The sequence below is a fragment of the Anguilla anguilla genome, chromosome 2 (genome assembly GCF_013347855.1).
Source record: "Anguilla anguilla isolate fAngAng1 chromosome 2, fAngAng1.pri, whole genome shotgun sequence".
NCBI classification, from domain to species: domain Eukaryota; kingdom Metazoa; phylum Chordata; class Actinopteri; order Anguilliformes; family Anguillidae; genus Anguilla; species Anguilla anguilla.
The window spans coordinates 56,159,334-56,184,332 of NC_049202.1; the positions used below are offsets into that span (position 1 = coordinate 56,159,334).

General features: G+C 44.4%; 1 protein-coding gene across 4 annotated transcripts in view; it reads left to right on the forward strand.

Moving 5' to 3' along the window:
- LOC118216420 (caskin-2-like) overlaps positions 1 to 24,999 on the forward strand; it is a 65,439-nt gene that overhangs the window by 2,005 nt on the left and 38,435 nt on the right. For 3 of the 4 annotated variants that reach the window (XM_035397563.1, XM_035397572.1, XM_035397589.1), the window contains exon 2: positions 1,216 to 1,658. In XM_035397563.1, the coding sequence (XP_035253454.1) occupies positions 1,565 to 1,658 (94 nt within the window). In that variant the 5' untranslated portion in view covers positions 1,216 to 1,564. Of the gene's footprint in view, positions 1 to 1,215; positions 1,659 to 23,608; positions 23,874 to 24,999 lie in introns of those variants that run through there. The other variant, XM_035397581.1, reaches the window with a different exon arrangement.

The following is a 24,999-nucleotide window of genomic DNA, read 5'->3' on the forward strand; positions in this document are numbered from 1 at the left end:
GTAATGTTACAACACCGAGGTAAAATTATTGTTATACAAATTAAGATGATTGCAGATCGCGCCTCTGATTTTACTTCTCCATCCAATATGATACGGTTTTTCATGCTTTCTCTTGTTTCTGACTAACCGAGTAACCATCATCATAATGTAGTAAGGTACCGATCCATTTCCATCCAGTCACGAGTTAATATCAGCTACCCCTTTAAGCATAAAATAATATTGTATGCGAAAAAGTATGCAACACACGAACACTGTTCCGAGATGATATGCCAAGATGTACACACCCAGTATTCCTTTATGGGTGTGAGTAGGCACTGACGGGTTATGTAACGTGGTTATAGAACTCACAAAAAACAGCACTGACACTATCAACAGCCCCTTTTAAGTTAATTGCTGTCTTATATTTAATTGGCCCTGTTCAGTCTTCAAAACAAACTATCTGTGTTGCCCAGTGCCCTCAATGGTGTGTGTTTCCAACAGGCTAAGTGCAGGAAACGATGAAGTTCTGTTTAGTAGGCTCTCCCAAAGTATACGTACATGGTGCAACAGTCTGTTTTTAATACGTTGTAATGGAGGTTCCGTTTCCTCAGAGAACTTCATTGGCGCAGTGGAGTTTGTTGAATCATTCTCTTTGATCTTTGATCTGCTATGAAAACAGCTTATGACAGACTAGGGGAAACAACAGCAAAAAGCATTTCTGCAGGATATTATTCTTACAAACTGTGCAGTTCCCTAGAATGAACAAATGAGGCTGAGTGAACCGGTTACTTTGTTGGAATTCTGCAGGACAAAAAAAGAAAACAAAGAAAATGGTATTGCAAATCCTGGCTGTTTGCCAGTGCCCCTTAAATGGTTTATTCATTTCTTTGTATATTCTGAATCAGATCTGGTAACCAGGATGGATGTGTGTTGTTAATGAAAAAAAGCCCCCCACCCCCCCCCAAAAAAAGAAAAGAAAAAACAAACAAAAAAAAACTGCTGAGTGCTTGTCCATAGTGATCATGTTAAAGTTTTTTCATGAACTTCTACACATCTCAGTCAAAGGATATACTCTTTCTGACCACTGTATTATCGGTTATTGGTTCATCTCATTATATTGCATATTCTGCCCAAATGGATATTCGATGGTTTGATGTAGAGTAGCTGATACTGTGCTAGCTGTAAGGGGTTACCTTGCTGTAGAGAATTGAGTGCATTTTCCTCTTTCCATTTCAGGTTTTCCAGTGCAGCTTAGGACACTGAAGCTGAACAAGACCCCACAGGCTCCCAAAAAAGGGCTTTGTTCACAGAATTGCAGTGCTTTGTTTACTTTTTGGCACCTGCGGCACACATTTCAAAATGGAAGGAAGCACTGCTCTGTGGCTGATGTGAGGTTGTTATTGCTGGTTTGCTCAAGTTGGACTGTTGGTCTGCCAAGGACGACCACATCTGGCCTTTGGTCTACCTGAGTCAGTCATCTCACGCCGGACAGGTTGATGTCACCGATCTACAGCATGACCCTGTAGTGCAATACCTGAACACATGTGACCGAGACTGGTGGATCTCTGATTAAGACACTAGGACCATGGGCAAGGAGCAGGACCTCTTACAGGCGGTCAAGAACGGAGATCTGCCGTCTGCTCAGAAACTGCTGGCTAAGGTCAAGGCCAATCGAAGCAGTGAGTGCTCATGCTTATTCTTTAATTTTAAAATTTAAATTCATAATTTCATTATGTGCTTAAAAAACCATTAAATTGCCTGATTTTTTGTTTTAGTTTTTTCTATGTTGGGGGAAATTGTATGGTCGACTGCTACATTTATATTCCCTGGGTTGGGAGTACAAACATCGGCTGTGACCAGACATACACTGAAGGATAGGCTATTTGACATTAATGCAGGCTGTATACAAAATGGTCTAGGCTTCTCGGTGCAGACAGTGGTGCTGAGCTATGTGTGTAGCTTCAGGAAAATCAATCTTCTTGGATTAATGCACAATTACCATCCTTCTGTTGATGATCTTTTGCTAATTATCTTGCTCCAGGGAAATTGAAACCTTATTCATTTGAATTGCCAGCGCTTTGTACATCCTTCTCCCTTCGCCTCTAACTGTGCACTGTCAGAGTCGATGTAATTGCTGTTGTACGACTTGAGATCACCACGTCTGTTGCACTTTCTGATAGCAGGCCATGGTAGCAATTGGTTGAAACATCTTGCCTCATAGACTGAAAATCATTTAGACCTTGCATTGCATTTCTGCGCTGCTACATGTTTTTCCCCTTACGAGGTCAGTGCAGTTTGTAATGTATGGCACTTGTATCTGCTTCCAACCAGAAATAGCTTCTTTCCCCCCTGGAACGATGGGGAGAATGATGGCTTATGCTTTGTGTGATGAAGGAGGGTATAGGACAGTGAGCTCTGAGACTCCAGGGACTCTTCCATCCACCAGCCTTTCACCCCAGAGTGTCGGAAAGTGGCCGTATGGGGAGGAGGTGTCTTCCCCTTGCTGTCCCTGCATATGCGTCTCTTTCCACACACGCTCTATTGTCTGCAGGTTTATCACCCACATCAGCTGAGCCTATGACAGGACCCCAGATGCTATCTCCCGCCTGAGTCCCCCTGCTCTGTGCTGTTGGCTTTTATCTTTTCACATTATGATTTTTTTTGATCTGTGATGCTGTCTGCAAAAACTGTGGGGAAAATTTGTTGCATTCTTGAAAATTTGATCAGAAGATTCTAAATGGCAGGTGCTTTCATGAATGCTCTGCATCCGAAGCACGCCAAATTCACTGTGTTTTGCCTTTTTGTTCACTGGAGTTGCTGTCCTACTGAGAGTTCTGTTAAGTTTTAACAATATAAATACTTTGACTTTAAACGGGCAGTTCACCCAAAAATGAGATGAAGGTATGTTTACCTGAAAATATTGAAATATACCAACTATGTAATATCTGTGCAATCTCCTGCAGGCAGACTCATATGAAACTTTAATGGTGGTGGCATGACGTTGCAGAAAGCGATTGTTTGTTGTAGTTTCAATATAGAAACTTGTTAGCAACTTAACTCTGTTAAAGCACATGACTGCTTATAAATTCATGGTTGAGATGGGTGTAATTTTTGCTGGTTAACAAAATGTGAAACTCACTTAGGCTTATGTTAACTACAGACCTTATTTTCTGCATAAAAGGAAAACCCTATGGGGAGAAAAGCATAGGAATTCTGCCGAGGGAACCCATGGCTCAAAAATGCACTTCCGGGTTTTAAAACTACAAACTGCAACACTTAATGTCGTACCTTGGTTGAAACTATGCAGAAAAGTCGTAGGTCTAGATGATACCATGCACAAACTAAACTCTGTGGATGTTTGTGAGTAACCGCAAGATTACATTTGGAAAGAGAAGCTGCTGTTGAATTTTTCAAATGTAAATTTTTGGCACTTTGAGGCCACATGAAGATCCCCTAGGTGTGTTTTATCAGGTTGAGCTGCATTGAATGTCTAGAAAACCTGTCACGGCAAAATTATCTGGAAGGACAGATACTAGTCCAGGTAAGTAGAAACATACCTTAATTTCATTCTTGGGTGAATCAAGTGTTGTGGTGTACACAGGTTCAGATATTATGAAAATATAGTTATGTTAAAGCTGGATTTTACATTTTCTCAAATATGTGACTGAAAACAGATTTCAATTTGAATAGACGCTCCTAAACATTGTTATGGTTTAGGAATGGATTTGCTAAAGAGTGTGTCAGATCAAGTTGGAGGTGTAAGGGGGATGGGCATTTTTTAGTGCTGCACTTCCTTTCTATTCACCCTACCCCTCTCCCTTTCCCACTTCATCTCCTGAAGGGTCCTAAGAATGTTTCCAGAAATGGGATTAGGCCCGTGGCTCCAAAGCCCAGTGACTGAGAGATCAGCTCTGTGACAAGCAGGCTCTTGTCAGCGATAACTGGGCCTGCACACCTGCTGTGTGCTATTCTGGACCCACGGCTAAGCCAGCCCAGGGCAGATGGAGGCTACATTGACTGAAGTACAAAAAATGGGGAGAGGCTGGGTGGGGCCAGAGGGAGGAGCACAGGGTGGGTGTGACAAGGGTCAGGTTGTAAATAAACAAAAACACAACAGTTCCTCAGGATCGATATCTGTCACAGCAAGCTCCTCCTCCCCTGCCTCTGGCCTGCTGCCGCAGATTGACCTATGAGGTTGCTGCTGGGGATGTGTTGTAGGACAGGCCGAGGAATGGAGGTGGCAGAACCCTCATTTAAATGTCTTCTGTCTTTGTGTCATCTTGTGTTCCTCAACCCCCCTCACCCCCTGTCTTGACCCTTCTTAAGAGAAAAGATGCTCTCAGCAAAAATGTTTAAAGCTGTACGTGGTACAGCACACTTCACATGTCTGATGTTGCCTTGGGATCTTGGACAGCTTGAGTGATCTGTTCCCTCTAGTTGTCTAGAGAGCCATGCAAACCTGTGTGGGCTTTAAACTTTTAGAGGACTCTGAAAGTGCATATAAGTAGGGACCTGAGATAAATTGGGTTAATATGAATTAATATTATTGGAAAAAAATGTAGAAATTTGTGCATTTTTGATCATTTCTAAGACAAATGTTAGGACAGTGGAATGTGCTTGCCAATCTGAAAACATTTTTATTAGCATGTGAAGTTTGTAAGCTTCCAGCAAGTATCTGGGCAATTGAAAATCGAATTTTTTGGCAATTTGTTATCAAGACTACACACATGCTTGTAGTATAGGCTACTACCAGGTAGCCAGTGAACCAGCTTACACTTTACAGTACATTAGTTAGCTGGACATGTGGACTGTTTACAGCTGGCTGAAGGCAGGGTCCTGCTAGCTACTTGTGCTGCCACATCTACCCTTTTTCTAACATCAGCTTGGAAAATTTCAAAGACCTGTTAAAAAATAAAAAATATCAACATAACACGATCTGTTTGCTGGTGTGTGCTAGTTTATATTATCAACATTAACCAATGCTCAAGTTGTTTGCTATTATGACAGTATTTTTTGTGGTATTATCGTTTTGATGTCTGTTGCAAAGCTGGCCCTAGGGTTTTGGAGGCCTTAAACAAGAATATTGTTGTGGTCCCAAAGTGCTCCAACCTAAAAAAGGGATTGTAGCCCTAAACCACTACATAGAGTGTTTATACCAGTGCCTGTCCCTGATCTGTTGTGTCCATGAACATGGTTCTAAGGTCATGGTAAGGATAAACACACACACACACACACAGTTGAATAGAATTCAGTGTAGCCACAGAAAATACTGAAGCGGGAATACTAGCTTTACCCTACATTCGCCCCCTCTCAGTTATTGAACCCATGTTTACTACCCATGGGGGATGATTGCAGTCTGTCTACAAATTACCAAATTACCATTCTCTATATTCCTACTTGAGCTTGCTTTAATTTCCCACTATATTCATTTCCACAAGTGCATTCCCAGATGCTTTTTGGAGTGGCTGTACACTGCTTGCACAACATTAAAATTTTGAACGAAATGGAAATAGGTGAACATATCCAATGCTGCATATCTATATATTGCATAGCATTTGAACGGGAGTAAGAATATGGGATGTAAAATATAGCCTACTGTTTTTAGGTTATTTCCCAATGGGTTTTTTTTGTGACTGCCACCACAATAGATTTTCATCTTTAATTAAGAAAAAGTGTCTTTCCTTCAGTAGGGGTCACATGAGTGATGGTTTCGTTAAAGGATTCTATCAGCTATCCAACTATTGATTCATATTCAAATTTTCTTCTTTTTTTAAAAAGAGTTTATGGTTCCTTGTCCTTCCCCCATCCCATTGCATTGACATCTGGCCCCTCATGATTGCCCCTGCCTCGCCCCCACCCTCCCCCTTGCAGATCGGGGATAACCCATATGGGCTCCTCTCAGATTAACATACAGGAAAGGCGAATTATGGATTGGGGGTGAGGGAGATCGGGTACTCCCTTTCTTCACTCTAACGCCATATGAAAATGTACCATTCCCTCTGCTGTCAGTGCCCTTAAGAATGCAGTTTTAATTTACTGGATTAAAGCACTGGAGGTCTCAAAGTTGCACAGACAGAGCCTGGCCAAACCGTGTATACTTAAATGCTCAGACACCCTTAGGTACAAGTGTACTTAAATCCTGACCTCTTTCTCTCCCAGCAGATGGGGGAGCCTGCTGTGGATTGTGTAGGAATTTGCTGAAGGGGTTAAGCGTGTGATAATGTAGCCTAAATCCAGAATAACTCCCATTTTATTAAAGCCTCAAGGCATCAGATACCACAAATCCCATTGTTTTTTTATTTTATTTGTTGTTTTCCAGCTTCGGTTTCTTCTGGCCGTTTGTCTCCCGGCAGCATCAGTGTCACAATGGAAGTGTTGCGCGTGAGAACGAGGGGCGGAGGGCTGAAAACTGAGCACATGACCTCACAGAGATGGAATCTTCCGTCCAAACGCCCCGCTCTCTTCCTTTTACACACCTTTTTTTTTGTCTTTTTGTTAAATCTTATTTTTGGTGCTCTCCTATTCACACAAGGCTGTTGGTACTTTTTTTCTCGACCGAAACCGGTGTGGTTTTCGCTGAGCGTTACGCACTTTGCTGGTTAGAATGGATGGAGGCCTTCTTGTCTTCTGTGTTACAGAGCTTTCTCTGTAGTACAGCATTTCTGCTCTGAACAGAGGTGTTTCTGCTCTTGGTAAATGTATTTGGTAAATTGATTGTTCTGTTGCTTAGCATGTTTGTCATCTGTTGAGAGGAAAATCAGACCTTGCATAATAGAACAAAGTACAGAATGGCGCAGTCTGACCTGCCCGTGCTCCTTCATGAAATGTTTGGCTATTACGACTGTGAGTAATCATTTATTACTGGTTTGTGAGAGGAGAGAAAGTGCCCCGTCTGCGATTATGCGGTGGACTAGAATCAGATGCGCTGGCTGTAATTACAAGCGGTGCGACGTTGCGTCGGTTGTATCACTAGCACGTGTTATTGTTTGTTTCCCTGCTGTACGGAGTCGCTGCTGCTGGTTTTTTATTACTCATGGGATCAATGAAAGCGTTCCGCTGGAAAGTGTGGCGCAGGGTCCTTTTACTGTCGTCTAAAGAGCCATTTGGGCTATCGGGGCCTCATCAGAGGTCTCTTGCATAATGAGGGAAAAGTGAAAGGTGGGCCATAAAATGCTCCCAAACAAAACAGTGTGTGACCTGTGACAGTGCCTGAGGGAGTGCTGTGGCTGGCTGGAGCAGCTGTCAGATAGCGCAGCTCGGCAGGCCTGCCAGACCCGCCAGCCAGAGACGGACCTGAAAGAGCTCACACTGGGACCGCCCATCCCCCCAGACACCACCCTCCCCCCTGCAGTGCGCTTAAATTATTCATGGGTGTCTTTCAGTCTTGCCCCCCCCCCCTCCCCCGCCATCACTTGCCTGACCCCTGCCCATCCTCTGTTTCCTCCCGTTAACCCAGCTGGCACATCGAGGGCACAGTGCCCTCTGGGTCTTTTCCAGGTTACAGTTTAAGAGTTTCCCTCCTTAAGCCCAGCTTCTGCTGGCAGTTCAAAACGTCTGGAAGATTACAGAAGACTGACCATGACTCGAGCCCTACCTCCCTGCTGTTGTGTTTTACATGCACTTTTACATTTTAGAAGAGCCTCACAGCATGGCATTCTCTTAGAATTCTCTTCTTACTCTGACGCGAAAGCCCATCCCAAGTGATAACTGCAGGCGACTGCAGTTCGTGGAGGATAAGATTACCGTTCATTTATTGTCCCCCTACACGTTCACATACTTCAGTTGCGATCTTCAGTCCTGAATAGAATGAGCACGTTTCTTGCCTAAGACAGCCATGTAGAAAATGGTTGCGAACGTGATCCATGTACAGCTCCTTCACGCATGGACGCGTTTCCAGTTAGCATTACAATGGGAGTTACAGTACTTCAGCGCCCCGCACCGCTCTCTCCCTGGGTGCCCTCGTTAGACAGATTAAAGGCTAATGAGCTCTGGCCTTCCTCGATGATCACATAAGAAGTCTCACACCAGATGCACTGAGGCATTGCACATGGCACACTGAACTCTGTGAGCCCCTGCCTGCTAAGGCCAGGTACACTATTGGAGAAGGGCCATCAGTATTCAAGTGTTTTTCCATTGTGTAACTGTTTAGGTTTAGCACAACAATGGAGAATAATTTGGCACTGACAAAATGTGATAAACTAAATTCAGCAAATGTAAGGGGCGGCAAGCATTCTCTGTCTTCATTGAAGCAGAAATACTGTTCAATTGTGTAACTGAGTGCAAGTGTTTCTCTTTCTGAATGTAGAAAATAAATGATCCCCTCCTGAAACTAAGCGAAAATAGTTATACAAGCACAGCCGTACGTTAGCCTTTCCTCTTTTCATCGCCATGAGTTGGAAAATTAACTCCTACAAAAGTTTTATGGCCGAAAGCAGTGTGAACGTAGCACATATTTTCCTTGGTTTACAGCATCATTGCGCTGGAAATAATGAAGTAATTCAACATCTTGCGCGCTCTACCCCTTCTCCCCACCCTGACAAAACACTGCTAAGTGTGGGGGGATAACGGGGGGAAATTTACAGTGTGCAGAGGGGAAATTATGCAAACTCCTGTGGCACTGTGAAATTCTGTGACTGTGCTGAGGTCACTAGTGTTTGTGTGTCGGCTACAGCGCTCATGCACTAAATGTCTTGGTCGCCAGCTAAGCAGGTTGGCTGCGTCCTATCAGCTGTTTTAAAAATGTCTGTTACACCTGGAAAGAGTGGGAACATAGACATGCTGGTGTCATATCCCAAGCCTGGCCCCATATTAGGCTTGGGATATGCGTGTTTTCACGTCTACCTTACTAATTTGGCTATATTATGCCACGCCAGGTCAACATGCTGGGATTTGAACTCAGGGCCTTCTTGTCGTGAGGTGCCAGTGCTACCCACTGCACCACCGTGCTACAGTTATCCTACTAGGGTGTGTAAAGGTAGTATTCCACAGAAGCACTGGAATTTTAGTGCAGAAATTCTTTTAACTTGTTTGCATTCTGTCAATTCATGTCCTTTGTTTTAACAGTGAATCTTCTCCTGACCTGAAAAAACCAGACTGTCTGTGGTGGGTAGCAGATAAAGAGGATCCTGGGAAAATGATGCAGGCTAAACATGTCTGGAATCTTTATTCTATTGTGTGAATTGTTTCAGATCATGGCTGCGGTATTTTTTTCACTCCTCATTTCTGAATGAAATCATTGTCTGCCTCTGCATGAGTGTTCATCTTCGGTCACTGGTCACTAAGATCTCTAAGAGCAATCAGCAGGACCTGGCCACAAATAAGAAATGCTTCTGTTCTTGGTTCCTTTAGTCTTTATCTTTTTGTTTTGACTATTATTGTTCCTGCTTAGTTTTCAGTTGCAAAGGACTGAGTCACTTATTTTGCGCAAAATCTTTTTAAACATTGTTTTCTTTTAAAGAGACCCATTGAATATATTTTTTACAACATCTGTGCATGGGCAAGTACTTTGTTTAGTTTTATATCCTCAAAGAAGTCATGTGATTTCTCTGTAGACATTGAGACCTTGAGGCACTCCAGAACCAGCAGCTCACTGGCTAGAATGACATATATGACTCATAGCTACCGATAAGTGCAGTTTGAAGAGTTGGTAGTTTTTCCTTTTAGTTCTGCTGTAATTCAGCCTCTTTTTTTTTTTTCTTTTTCTTTTTTGAGAATGTTAAATACTTTTCCAGGCTCAGAGGCTTTGAAAGTTTTTTGAGCCAAATCGTTCCAATGGTAGCTCCATGTAATTTAAAACTTCTGGTATGTGCATCTTACACCCTCCTGTATTGTTTTGTTGGTGTGCTTAGGTCATCTTTTGTCGTTTGTCCTTAAATGGAGCCATACTGCATGCTGGTGATATGACCCAAGTGTGAGGTGCACCATGGGAAGAATCTTTTAAAAACTTTTAAAAATACAACCGAAGGGTTGTGTCTCTGCTGTGATGTGAGTTAATTGCTAAATATAGTCCTGTACCCCCTCTCTGATTGAGCTGCTCTCTACTTATCACTCAAAGGCCAGCGGGGGCAACAAGCATAAAAAATTATAGCCTTTTAAAGCAGCATTTAGCCTAAGTGTGCAACATTCTAAGTTTGTCTCTTCAGTCCACCTTGGAGAAGTAAATCCAAACAACCTGATGCCCCAAGAATTTACTTAGAAACATTGATTATCATTAAATAGTTTATTAGAGGTCTTACAAGTATGTTTTTGACTGTGGTTTTCTAAGATTGAGAAAATAATTATACAAATTTTAGAACAAATGTCCAGATTTTGAAGCTTATTTTTATAGGTGCACATATTTGATATTTAGAAACGCATTTTGTTGACTTTTATCACAAAAAAACAAAATTCATCACTATGATTAAAGTTCAAAATTGTCTATCATTTTTTTCTGTTTTGTATTGAAAGGAATTTGCTTAATATGACAACTTAATGCAAAGCATGATCGTCAGGAGAAAAAACCTCAGCAGGGTAATGAGAGCTCTCTGTAGCATATTATTTGCATGATAATATTAGTTGCCGTCCTTGCTTTAGAAGATTCCCATGGCTTTTATGAATAATGCTCTAGATATTGTCACTTGTGGAACTGTGCTTGTTAATGCTGTGCTCCGGGGAGTGTGGTTGAGTTCTCCACTCTGAAAGAAAGCAGCCTGGTTATTCTGTCACCTTATCTCACTGCCCCCGAGGAACTGCCGGGCTGTGCACGTGGAAGCGCGCACGACTCGGACTCTGCGTGCGTGCGTGCACGAGGGCCCGCTGTCAGTGCAGCGCAGGGGTAGATAAATAAACACAGCGTAGGTGTAGGAGGAAGCGGCCATTATGAGCAGAGGACGGGGCGTGGGGTTTCCTGATGTCCTGGAGCTGCTGATTGCATTGTGTGCCTCTGCCTCTCGTTCTCACACTCATTTGCCTTCCCCGGAGCCGGGGCTGGAACGGGCCCTCAAAGAGCCCTGCGTCACTGTGAATGAGCGCTTCCTCCCCAATCCCACGGCATGCCAGTCAGAGGCAAGCCAGTGCGCTCAAACAAAGCCCGGGAAAGAAAACCCACTGACGCCATTCCTTCCCCTTTCTACCCCAAAAGGGCAACAAAAAAAAAAAACAATGATTCTCTGTGCACCGCCCCAGGAAATTGATTTCACGATTGCCAAAATTTCACAGTCACAGAGCAGGTTAGATGGGGCATGGCCCTTGTGGAGACCGGATAAGGTGAGGGCCACACTACCACCCCCCCCCCCCCCCCCACCCCCCCTTCTGTTTTTATTTTCAAGAGGTACCCACGAATTGAGTTGCCCTTATCAGGCAACAGTGTGTTCAGCATTGCCCTCATCCATGATTAGGGAGAGAGTGAGACTAACCAGCTGGGAAGTTCAGCCAATGTATTGCAATTTAGTGGCTTTGATTTAAAGTTGTCTTTCTCATATCAACAGTTGCTGTGCAGTCCAACTAGAAGCCAGTGGCTTCCTGGCACTCTCCAGAGCATGTTTGCTTTGAAACGCTGACCGCTGTGCTGGTGGGTGAGGTGGACTGTTGAGGAAAGAGTGCAGCATTCCTCCCAGTGAAGTGCTAATTGGGCTCTGTCGGGAACCTCCAGCTGAATCAACACAGTCGCGCTCTCCATTAGTTTATTTCCCCTGACCACAGACAGTGAGGAAAAGTCAGCTAGTTTTCTGTACATGCCTACTGCTAACTGTGAATTAGGCAACTCCTGGAATTGTCAGCAGCTTTTTGGAAATGACTTATGAGCCACAGCATCTCCCTGTCTACCTGTGACATTCGTTCCCAGCCTTGACTAAAATATCACTACTGTTTTGGGAGCACTTGTGTTGTGGTTGGCAAGAACGTGGTTCTGTTTTAATAGCTTGGAAAATAATTTTTACCATTTCTTCTTTGTACTACTTGGACATTGCTGTGTAGAAGTAGCAGAAAAGCTTGCATAACATGTTCTGTAGCATAAGTGCAAGAAGAGCCATCTCATCCGGTTAACACACATTATCCAGTTAGCTTCCAGTTTTTGTAGCGAGTCTAAGCAGGGGTTCCAGGGGCCAGGGGCAGGTCTGGCCCATTGATTTAATGAGACCCCCTTAGCGGGGTGCAGCAGTGTACTGCATATAGACAAAGCTACTTAAGTGTTTACTCGCTCAACAACAGCCTGTTCATTAAGCTATTTCTCTAGCACATGAGGTATGCCCACAGCTGATGAGTTTCTTCTGGATCTTGTGAAGACGACCTCTTATTAGTGGTTTTTTTGTGTACCCGCTGTCCGCCATACCGCATGCAGTGGTTCCCGCAGGCCTCTTTGCCATGGCTGCGCTCCCAAAACGTGCCCCTGTTGAAAGCGCTCGTTTGAGGCGGGCCAGACAAAAGCGCACTCCTGATTAAGGCCCCGGCTGCAGCCCTGCAGAGTTTGCATGCAGGCAGCCGGGCCACACACAGACGGCAGCTCCCGGGCCTTATCTGCAGCCTCCCGCTTTGCATCCTGCCCTCCCAGGCCCGTGATTACCAAAGGGAAAGGACATCAGCGCCAGAGCCTCGCCCTCCACTTTTTCCATCCCAGTTTTAAAACACACACAAAAATGTGTCAACAGAGATTGCTCAGTCCTGACTAAAAATGTAAATATTGATGCTGGGGATCATGGGTTTAGCTGGAATCTCAGGAGCTCTGTGCTAAGTTTTGTTGAGGGCGTGATATTTGTGGTCAGGGAGTTGTTGTTTTTAACCCAGTTATGCTCTTGTTGTGCCCCATTGTTCTATAACGTCGTAGTCAATTGGTCATGTATTACATGTAAGCACTCTGAGGTGACTTCATTCTATGGTATGTCGGCTGTATGAAAATCTGATTGCTGGATACAGTATGTAACGGTGAGAACAGTAAATATTTGAGGTTGATGTGGGGGCAAAAAAGTCCCACTTCTTCTTCGGCTGTTTGCACATTTTGTGCTTTTGGCTCACAGATTTTGAAATTCAATACGTCTCATGCCATCGTTGAAGAAGTCACTGTGAGGTTAAAACTCTGAGGAGGCTTCCATGGTAGTAGGATTTGCTGCATAATCGCAGAGTCTGAGATCTCCAGTGATTTAGTCACTTTTCTGGGCATCTGGCCAGTAGTAGGACTTTGCATCATTGGACACTGCCAGCTGCCTGTGTCCTGGTGTTCTGCTTGAAAAGCGTGACAGGCCAGTGTGAGAGTGGGCCCACAGTAAGTTGGCAGGATTATTTTCTAAGGTGCAGGCATGCATTTTTGGAGTCCAGATGTGCTAAACAGTCCCATTCCTCCCAGAGGTCTACAGATGGTCACTGCAAGCAAAAAAACAAAAAAAAAAACAACGAAATTAAAACGTGAAGAGACAATAATTGAAGTTAGTTAGGGAATCTTAGAAGCTAGCATTGGAAAATGATTCCACTTTATATCTATGAAAAGTTGTAGCCTTGAAAATACAATGACAGATGAAAAAGATGAAAAAACATTTTACCTTCTTGAACTCTTTGTGATCTGACATTGCTGTGCGTGCTTGGTTCAAGAGAAAGCATTATGAAATATCTCATCAATGCATTGCATGACTTTACAGGAAGGATGAGTGATTAAGAGTCACAGTATGGCCTAGTTATGATTTTGAGAATAATCTTCCTACTGCTCATGATTTCATAAGTTTCTCTAATAACATGCTGTCATTCAAGACCTGAAGTTTAGATTTCCTTATCTGGCCTCTTTTTTGTCATGGCATACGGTCTGTTTTTGACCCTCGCCCTGTTGGCATTTCTGCTTGACATCTGTTTTTCAGCTTGCTCCTGAGCAGATAAGGATTATGTCAACATCAGGACAGTTAACAGAAGTTAACCTGCTCCTCTTCTGAAGTGAACTCAAGCCTGGACTGGGGAAATGTCCAGGTCTGTTCTGTATATTTTTACTGTCCCCAAAGGGCAGTTAGTGTGTAGCATTAAAAACCCCATATGACCTTTGTGTGTACTGAGAGAACAGAGGTGAACTCTTGTCAGTTCCCCTCTCTTATCTCGGTCTGCCCCATTGCCACCTCTCTGGCTCCAGTGATCGTTTATGACCTCTGCCTCGGCTCTTCGCTCCAGCCCGCACCGTTTCCCACAGTGCATCTTTCCTGCGGCCCCCTCCTCTCTCACTGTCTGCGTCAGTGGCTCAGGTTCCTCCTGACCTGTCTTCCCAGCCCCCCTGTCCCATAGGCTCAGTTATGTCTCAATTATTCTGAGAATCGCCTCGAACGGTGGAGCCATTTCCAGGTTCCTGGGGTTTTACGCTGAGACACTGCTCTCGTTAATTGGCCGATCCGGTATGCCCTGCGCTAGGGACAGATGTTTCCCTTCAACTCGCATTTGTTTCACTGCTGGCTATTTATTTTATTTTAGACGGAATAGGATGTGGCTGGGGAAATTACCCCTCGTTCTATTTTGGTTTGACCCAGGTTACTGTGGGCTGTCCATGCTGGGCTCTGGCATCAGGATCCATCCAAGTCACTGATGGGGAATTTGGAAGTTTATGTACCGTTTCCCTAAATGGACCGTGTCTGGTATCTTTGCAGTGATCTTTGTTTATCTGCATGGATCGTTCTATAATTTTGCGACACATACTTATGTAACTGAATGCCAGCATGGTGTGGCGAGCAGAAATGAAATATAATTTTTGGTTATGAAGGTTACATGGAGCATGCAATTGTAAACTGAACTGTAAGGCTCCCCTCTTGATGAACCATGATCTGTATCAATTTTCTTCATTGGTTTCTCTTGCCGCCCACTTGTAACTGTGGTAGAATTTTTCTCTTGCATATACTTTCCGCTTGTGCAGTTTTTCTTCTTGAAGCAGTGCCAGCGTAGTAGCCGACTTTCAGTGCCGAAGAAGTCATTCTGTATTGTCTGGACAACACTCCCGACAAAGAAGTTGAGCAGGATTGTAGAAAAAAAACTACGTCTATACTGATGATATCTTGACGTTAGAAAAAAAAAAATCAACTCTCGTATGGATGCTGATGTGCACCACATGGACAAGCCACACACATCAGCTGGAGCCAGGCCAGCAGCTGCTGGGCTTAGTCAGTCACCAGTCCCAGTCACGGAGATTAAGCCTGTCTCACGCTTTGCCACTCAGCTTTACTGAGCCAAGCAGGTTACTGTGGATGTTGGCCTCAAATGGAGCAACAGCCTGGCTCCATAGACCTACAGTTTTTAAAGCCCCCATGTTTTAAAAGGTCTGACCCTAATTTCAGACCTCTGACCCTGCAATTGCCCACCCTGGCCTGAAACCCCTTCATTATCTCAAATGACCTAGGTGCACATAAAATCCTTTTGAAATGGTTTTTGGTTCTTCCTTACATCATGGTTCTTCCCCCCCATTTCCTCAGTGTGAGGTTCAGGTGGACGGGGAGATGAGCAACTCATCCAACACAGTGACAATAGCAAACATTCTGCTTTCATTTCTGTACTTTTCAATCTGCTTTCATTTATGTGCTTTTCAGATGTAAAAGACCCAGGGTCGAGGGATAAGTCGTAACACATGTAACTACAAGGATAATATTGTTGATGGCTGTAGAGTGATACAAAGGAGCCTTATTTCAGCATTTCTCTGTGTCCCTGTGACCTGGTGGTTGTGAGCGCGCGGTTGGCTTTGCGTTCCCGGTGGCGCTCGGGGGCCAGCCGAGGCGTGCGGAACCAGTAGCCGGCACCACTCACTCAGAGCCCTCAGCCCTCCTCTCCAGGGCCAGAGACGCAGGGCGTTCGTTTTCTCTCCCGCCCTGCTCTCTTCTGTCCCGCTGTACAGGGCCTCTCATTCATGTGGCTTTCAGGCCCTTTCAAGTATAAAGAGTGATTCACAAGGCCTGGACGTTTTCCCGGAGAAAAGGCCTCTGTCGTAATCCCGACACAGGGAAAGTCCTATTGGAGCAAAAGGCTGCCCGGGCCGTCGGTGACTTGCTTGGCAGTTCCGTTCCCCTGGCCAGGTGTGGATCTGCGCTCTGCTGCAACAGAGGTCCATGCTGTCTGCCCGGCTCCTCCACAACCTCTAAAACCATTCAACTCTTTTGGCTGGGCTGTGACATTGACTTGACGTTGGCTTCTGTGGTCAGTCTTCCCTGAATTATTTTGGGCGCATTTTGATAGTGCAGCCAGCAGAGGCTGAAAATCGGAAGGCTGTTTCATGTTGAGACTTGATAAAGCTAATGCACAGGGATTGTTCCTTGTGCTGAGAGGATGACGGAAGGCTTTAGCCGCCAGTCTAAAAAAACACGGGTGCACAAATAGAAATCTGTTGAGGAATGGAGAGCCAGGTAAAGCTGTTGAAAAGTTACCGGTTTTTTTTTCGATTAAATGGCTCGAGGTACAATGCCAGTGGAAGCATGAGGCTCCACTCAGTTTAATCCTCTCTTCAATCAGTGTAATACGTTATGAGTTTCTGCTTACATCCAATTTTAGACGCATGTGGCTGGCCTGGCATTTGATTCCTCCCAGCTCCTCTTCACTGATTTAGCCTAATTAATTTATCTGAGATTAACTTAAGATAAGTTTCTTCTGCATTCCACTCTAAATGGCTGAAATATAGCATTACAAAACAGCTGCTGGGAAGGAGCTAACCTCACATGGGTCTTTCTGGGCGTATCAGAAAACAGCTTGGTTACGATCCTTGATTTTCTCTGAATGTAATTAGCAGAATTTTACTTCTGAAAATCACATCAATTACCCATAACCCTATTTTACTCTGTAGAGAAAATAGTTTGCATGGAAGCTTTGATAGCTGCAAGTGTGAATGGGTAGAGAAAACCCAGCTGGGAACTCGCTGGCATTTTTTGTACATATTCTTTGGCTTGTATTGGAACTTAATTTGTTGGTCAAAGAACAAAAATATTCTTTGTTCAGTCAAGAATACAAGGTGCCATGAAATCTCTCTTGCATTGTTCACCAGCTGCAGTACATTTCAGTCCCTGGAAAATAAATGGTACAGTGGAAGGACAAAGAGCGCAGAATGTTGCCTTTGGTTGTTTTGTTTGCTTACTGTGTGCTCGTGTTTGCTGGGGTCAAGGGGTTTCTGTCCCTCCTCTTAGTGCTCTCCTTACCAGACAGTCCAGCCTGTCTCCAGCACAGTCTTGCACGCACTGCAATTGGAAACCAATAATTTCCTTTGTATTTCCTGAACTCAGACCAAGTAACTGTAAACCTGTCTGTCTTTTCACATTAGAGGTTTTATAACCTCTAATGCTGTCATACTGTAAAACTGTTGCTGTTAACGAAGAGTGGATGAATGAAACATTTGTTTTGGTAGTTTTCCATTTGGAGTGAGTTCTTTTGCCTTATGACAGAATGGGAAGAAAGATGAGTAACATGTATCCAGATTAATTCATGTGACGTGTCGCCTTTGAACGTGATATCAGATTGGGTTTTACATGTGTAGTGTTATGTGGCTTCGGACTCTCAGCTTTGACACAGAAGGCGTAGACAGGCTTGTAAATGTCCTGGTGCCTTACAGCCTTTGCCTCGTAGTGGCTGACGTCCTTGTATCTGATCCTTGTTACAGTCTGATGCAGCTATGGCATCTCCTGCTTTGACAGTTAAAATCATAACGTCCCGCAAAAACGAAATCCCCCTGTTGGCGGCCCCCACCCTGGCGGGCCCCCAGGGCACTGGCAGGGTTCACGTGGGCCGGTGTACGTTCGACCACATTCCCTCAACTTCATCTGCACTTCTGTTATATTTACACACTGCGGCCAGGGGCCCGTGCCAAAGCCACGCAGCCCGCTGGCCTCCCAATCCGCAGGCCTGCGCTTTCATGGGGAAAAGGAAAGAGTGAAAATACACTGTGTGTAAAAAAAAAAAAAAAGAAGTAAAATCAAGAGGAATGGCGCGGAGATCGCACGCTGACCAGCGTTTCAGTGCTTTTCCTCGGTCCGTCTCCGGCATGGCGCTTCGCCAGGCTATGAAAAGCTCCCAGCATTGCTGAATCGCAGCTTTTTGAAAGACGAAGGTTATTATTATGTATTTTTCAGTTGAGCTGTTTTCCTCTTCATTTTGCCAGAGCAGAGGCAGGAATCGCTGCACAGACCCAGCCGACAGCCCTGCCTCAGTCTGCTCTTCATACTGATGGATGGAAGTACCTATAGTATGACCGCTGTTCTAAAAGTTACTTGATGCAATGCCAATAATATTATAATCCTAGTAAATTACTGTAAGGTTGTTATTTTTTATGGAGGCTACTCGTTCCCTTGGCTGTCTACGGTACCAAAACCAGATGGTTTTGTGAGGATTTTGCATCTGCAATTCTTGTTTTGTTTACCCCCTAACATAACTATAAAGCATTTGATGCTGTAGAAATGCATGGGAGGGAGGGGCAGATGAAGAGGATGTCGCTGCAGACGTGTTATTTTGGCCTGTAATGTACTGCATTTAGAGCTGGGCAGTGAGTGCAGGGCATGTTATTCTTCAGTGTTTGATGTTGTGCTTTGTGCCGTGTGATTGTGACTCAGTGTCAGGACGGCTGTGATTGGACGGTCTGGAGGCCTGACCTCTGGCAGTGCTTCACATGGAATAGGGAGGAAGATGAAGGACTCTGCCCATGCAGTGCCTCAGCCTCGTGCTCTTCAGAACAATGGAAGGAAGTGCTGGTTGCCTCAAGTGAAAAAGGGTCTCCGCTCCAGTCCTTGTGCATCTAATCTGAGCACTTCCATTAGTGACATCAGTCAGAAGTCAGAAAGCTCCATCCTTGTACACTTGCCTCATGGCCAAAACCATTATTTTTTTAAAAAGCGAGGCTTCCTGTTGAAAGTGGTTTTCCTTCATGGACTGTCCCATGGGTAGATGTGGTCATACTGACCCTGAAGAGGTGGAGATGGGGAGAGAGAGGGAGAAAGAGAGAGAGGGAGAACAAGAGAGAGAGAGAGAGAGAGAGAACATTCCACCCTGGGATAAACACAAACAATAACAAGTACCAACAATGTGCAGCAAATGAGCTGAAATGATTTGGTCTCTGCCCAGTGAGGCCTGAACGGGTAGAGTTTCAGTGTCTCCAGCTATGCGGTTTGAGGGTATGGTGCCAAAATGGAATTGCTTGACATGGCTGGTGCGTATCTGATGGAAAGATTTAAATGTGAGATTGGTGAACCGTGCGTGGGTGCGAGCATGCATGTGTGCGTGTGAACAGAAGACAGCACAGACTGCACTGCACTCTCTGCCACAGGCTGTGTGGAACTGAAGGCTTTTCCGTCACTGAGTGGACTTTTAATTATAGCTTATCTTCCCGATTGTGCGTGCGGTGGAAAGGAGAATTAATTTTTCAACGTGTAGGGAATTTTCTGGAAAGCGATGTCCATGTAAGCCCGTGCCCACCCTGGTATGGAAGAGGTTTATGTTGGGGGACCCTACTGAGATGGGGGGGGGGGGGAGAATCAGTGGGCGAGCTATGTCTGGAATGTTGGATCATGTTGAAACTTGAACTCTGGGAAGGCCCACCGCAGCCAGTCCTGCCGTACTGTTCTTGCAGCAGTTTGTGAAGTGAAGGCCCCACCTGGCACAGGGCCCGTGACCTGCTTGCCACGGCATGTGAAGAAGTGTCTGGCTTTGTGTGGCGGCTTCGTGGGACAGGGGGTTCTCTGATTCGGGGATGTGTGGGCGGGATGGGGTTTTGGGAATCACTGTCACAGGGGCTGGAAGTAAGCTGCATTCTTGGGAATATGGTGGCCAGTCCTTGCCAGAGTCCATCAGTACCCTCCCCTCTGTCTCTCTTGCTCAATCCTAAGCGCTGTCTTTGTCTTCATGTTAATGGTTTTAAAAAAAAAACGTTTAACGAAAACATTTAACGCCCCTGAGCACCCCGCCTGGCTAGTTTGACGACAGAAGTCAGTGTTTCGTTTTTATTGGGAGGAACACTGTCGCCAAGTCATGGATTGTGGTATGGTTTTGATTTGTACTTGGCCCCTCAAGGCAAAAAAAGCGCCTTTCAGTTTGTGTGCGAGAGCGGTGCTGTGCTCCTGGCTCAACGCTGCGCAGTTCATTTGTTTCGCCTGTCTGTAAGGCTGTTTTTTTCTATTACTTTTCTTACTTTGTCACGAGTAATCCACTCACTCTCTGCACTCTGCATTGCTGCATCGCATTCAACTCACGCCGCAGACAAATTCAGTAATGTCCCCTTTGAGAAGGCTGTGAAATATATATGCCTGTGTCTCATGAGAAACCGGCTGTTCAGATATCTGACCTGAAAAATATGAGGTTTCTAGCCCAATCTGAAACCGTTTATTTGCTCTTTCACAACAGATTCAGAAAACAACCCCAGCAAGTGCATTGAAGCAAACAAGAAAATATATATTCTGTCAGTGTCAGAACTATGGGGGGTATACATGCAGCCACACATTTTGCTTTAAGAAACAATATAAGAAAAAAGGACACAGAGAGGAGATGGTGTGGAATTACACCGGTGCTCAGATGTAAGTGAGCGGAGCAGATGTTTCGGCAGGAAGTGAATGATGTAAACCATGGAGTCATTAGCCTCCGATGCAGAGTCGCACACTTCCTCTGATATATTTGGACAGGTGCAGCTCTCCACTTTTACCTGTCAGTGCCGGAGAAAACAACTGCCAGCTCTGCTGTCAACCATTAAATCTTAGCCATGTCACCACTGGGTATGTACTGAAGAAAACTGCAGGGATTTGCCATAACAGCCACTTGCTTCAAAGGAGGCAAGACAGAATCTAGATGGGAGGAAATATGAGCCATGTAAAAGTAAATGTTTCCTTATAACAGAGTCAACTGATGTGTTTCGAATCTTTAGCTTCTGCTAAATACAAAACCCCGAGTGAGAGTCCTATTAGTGGTGCCTTATTTTTTATAACATTTTGGTAATTTGTTTTTAGCATGGAGTACCTGTTGTAACACAGCAGGTTGCCTGTACCTTTCATTATTACAGTCACATAGTCGCCATAGGCTCTTTTCAGTGTTGCTGTAACTCATCAGAATATCACTGGGTTAGGCTACAACATAATTATGTTTCATGCCAAAAATATGGCACTGACAGGCATCATTATAGACTGCTAGCTTTTAGATGATGTGAATATTTGTTATATTATCTGGATTATTAATTCATTTGGGGGAAAAAGTTAAAAGAGAAGTGGAGATGCAGTCAGTGTCTATATAAATGGAATGGCCACATACAGGAGTTTGTAGGGAGAAAGTTTCTGTTTTCTGATCAAATGGAGACGTTGGCCCCTTTAGCTGATGTGCACTTCCTGTGCCCAGTGTCTGACTGCAGACATGGCGGTTGTCTCTGGGCTCTTCTTGAGATTTCCTCCGCCTGCCCTCCGAATGCTGGAGAACACGTAGTGGAGTGGATAATCTGCCTCTTTATTATTCCAGGCCTGGGCTAAATGGGATTCTGTTCTGCTCAGTGGAGTTAGCAGGGAAGCGGGGGATGGGCTATGCAGGGCGAGAGAGGCCGTAAACTGGGATATAGGGAGGATTACGTCTTAGAGTTTGAATAGGTCCTGAATTCCAGTGGTGTCCATCCGGCAACACTGTTTTTAGTTTCAGTGTCTTTTTTTCTCTGCAGATTATACCTCCCTAGTTGCCCAGATGGGATGAATGGAAACCTTGGTTATACCGTATATGCTCATGACTTTCTTGTCTGGAAGTTATAGCACCTTTCACACTTCATCAGACGTTATGACTCCTCGCAGCATAATCATTGGATTCAGAGCTTTCATATGGCACAATTAGCACTTGGACACTGCACAATTTTCTCCATATGTTCCCATTGAAAAAAGACTGTTAATACCCCTGAAGGACCATCATCACATTTTTCTTGTCCATGTATTGTTTTACAAGCATAGCTTTTGCATTACCAGCTTTAATAGTCAAGAGGTCTTTATAACTAATAGGCTGATCTGTTATTTCTTAACAGAAACTGAATTGTTAGTAGCTGATAATTAAATACACATTTCACGTAGCCTAGTTTTTCACCCATATTTTTCAGTGCTTTTGATCATTCCTTGTAAACATGCGGAGACCGAGTTTTATTACAGCAGCCATTTCGTATGCGTGTCATTTATTCTTCAGCTACCCATGCTGTGAAATGAGAAATGGGGGAGGGAAAACGGTCACAGCACGTGCCTTCTTTCTGTTCTTTTGTGCCTCGACAAGAAACAGGCTTATTTATCTCCATCTTTAAATCTGATTAGTTTATCGTCCTTATGGCACCAAGAGGCACATAAGTGTATAGAATTTTTAAAGACTTGGATATTATAAAATTCTATGTTGTCTGCAAATGTTCTTTGCACTGTAGTATGGGAGCCTGGGTGGTAGATTCACAGCAACTTCTGTTGTAGAGACATAGGCTAATTGCATTGTTGTTGGTAGGCTATAGAATTACATCTGAAAATGAACAGACTGAGCAACAGAGCTATGAGCTGCATTCACATTATGAGTCTATAGCCCTGCCAGAACCCAGTTAGATCTGCCAGAATAGACTGACTCACTTACTTTTTCATTGTAGTACTAGAGCTGGATCATGTGGCCTGACACTCATATTCAGTGAAGGAATGACACTGCTGCAGACACCTTAGCAGAAGAACAAAAACATTGGGCACTTCAAATTCTTGTGTTGCTGGCTAGCTACTGTAACTAGTGTAAGTAGCTAGTATAAGGACAGCCATTGATTCGTAGCTCTAATTTATTAGCTAGGTGCAAATTATAAATCTACATCTACCCGGTCTGTAAGTGTAAAGTAAATATTGCTTGAGATCAAGGGTACATGTTTCTAACTATTCTTCGTAGAATAGTGTCATATTTTTGCTTGTCCACCCAAAACAGATTACAAGGTCAGGGTTGGTGCTCATTCATTTTAATGTAAAATGCAGTGGTAAAACTATAATTGTACCTGGGCCTAGTTTTGGCAAAGTGGAGCAATAGTGGTTTATCCTTCCAGTATTGCACTCTACCTGTGTGCCTATGGTGCATGGCATGACACAAGGCCTGACTGGCTTCACAGCTCTGCAGGTGATATTTGTGAAAAGCTTGTGACATCATGTTTAATTTGCATGGGTAATTTGCAGTTATGATCACAGTTATAATATGTAGGGTCAGAGGGTACAAGCTGACAGCAGAGGTGGCTCTGAGGGCCATCAAAGAAGGTTTATGGACTTGCATCTGATAATCGTGTTGCATGCTTAGGGAGCTGCGGCTTTTAATGACCGTCTTCTATTTTCTATTCCATAAATCTTACTGTAAAAAAGCCGCAGCAAGACGGGGGAGGAAAGACCTAAAACAAGATATGAGAAACACTCCAGACTTTGCCGTTGGAAAATGGGTGAGAATAAACAGGCCGCCTGGTTGGAGGAAACGCTGGGGGGAAATAATGAGTGCAGAAGGATAGAAAATCATTATTTTTACAGAAAGTTTTCCTTCCATTCAACATGACTCCTGTTTTCCCTCTCTGGATTTCATAACGTGTAGAATTGCTGTAGTCCCCTCTTTTAGGAAGAGGTTTAGGAAACTGAGCCTTGGAAAGAGGTGAGAGGTTAGGAAGGTTATGAGAAGAACAGAAGTGCCGTTATCTTCGCTGTGCAGTCGAGGCTGAGGGCTGTGTTGGAGGGGACTGATTGCGGGCATTGTCCGGTGCGTTGGACGCCAGCTATTTCAGGCGTTTGCAGATTTTTGGGCATTTGTCAGTATATATGTGGGGAGGCAGCTGAGGCAGTTGGAGTGAGAAGTTAGACAGGAGAAGGGTGCCGGAGCCGCTGGGAAGTCATGGAGAGGCCCTGGCCCTGCGGTTGAGCTGCTTGGTGGATGTCTGAAGCGGGGGGGAGAGCAGCGACTGCCCGGTGAAAGAGAGGGGATGGGGCAGGTGGCACTGTGCGTGCGGCCCGGTGAGTGCTCACAGTGATGGTGATGGGTTTACACTCAGCTTCTCACCATGCATTAACATTGAGACTTCAGGAACAGGAAAATCACAAGTTGGAACAACCTGCTTTTAATGTTGAAATTGTCAAGTAAAACTATTCTGGAGAGTTTAGGTGACTGTTTTGTTGTATTTTCCGGCAGCGATTTCAACACACCCTTAATTATATGAGTTTGAACTTCTTTAAGAATATTTTTCGAAACCAAACCGCTACCCTTTGAGCTTGTCTAGGCAGAAGGAATTTTCTGAGCATTTTATGTAATTCATCTTTCCAATCTGTGTTTGTCCTGGCCAGGGCATTGTTCTGGAAAGGGAAGCCAAAGTGTTACCACAGCCGCGCAAACAGCTCTGGAAATGGGAATGCCGGATTGCCTCATTGTGTGAAGTCCCATGATTAATTAAGCTTGAGATAAGATGCACTTTGAGCAGGATTGTAGCGCCTGATGAGTAATGAGTGAGTCTAATACCAGAGCTGTATCGTTTGTGTTTATTCATTGTTGCTGATTGCCAAAGGAGTGTAAACTGACTCTATATTATCTTCTAAAATGCTGCGTGCCACAGTGATTGAATGCGTGGGGACCCTGTTTTTTCCCCTGGGGGAGGAGAGTATGGCAGTACTTGTGAAAGCTCTAGACCCTACCAGGCGGTCTCATTGAACCCAGCCAAAGTTTGTTCAGCGAAAATGAATATGCTTGGCATAAAAGTGTCCAAATGACTTACTAGAACTCATGCTAGTGGAGTGGTAGGGTAGTAAGCTGTGGAGATCAGTCACTGGCTGAACAGATTTATTGATAGGCTGGTTTACTGCTTCTGCTTGTCTGAAGTTGTTCCTGTGTAGCGCTGCAGAGCAGACCTCCCATTGCTCCAGGCAGTATGTGGGTACAGTAGTATGAGCAGAACGTCTAGGTGACTGAGGGGTGTGTCATTCCTCTGATCTGCTGCACTTCAGTAAGCTCTTTTTAAAGCATTTTTAATCTGCTCCTCCTTAAGTGAAAAATCTGATGGCTGAGCCTAAATGTTTCTCAATCCGAACCTGAAATTGAAGTCTGTTCTGACCGGAACCTGCCATTTCTTTCATCCCTCTATTGGTTATC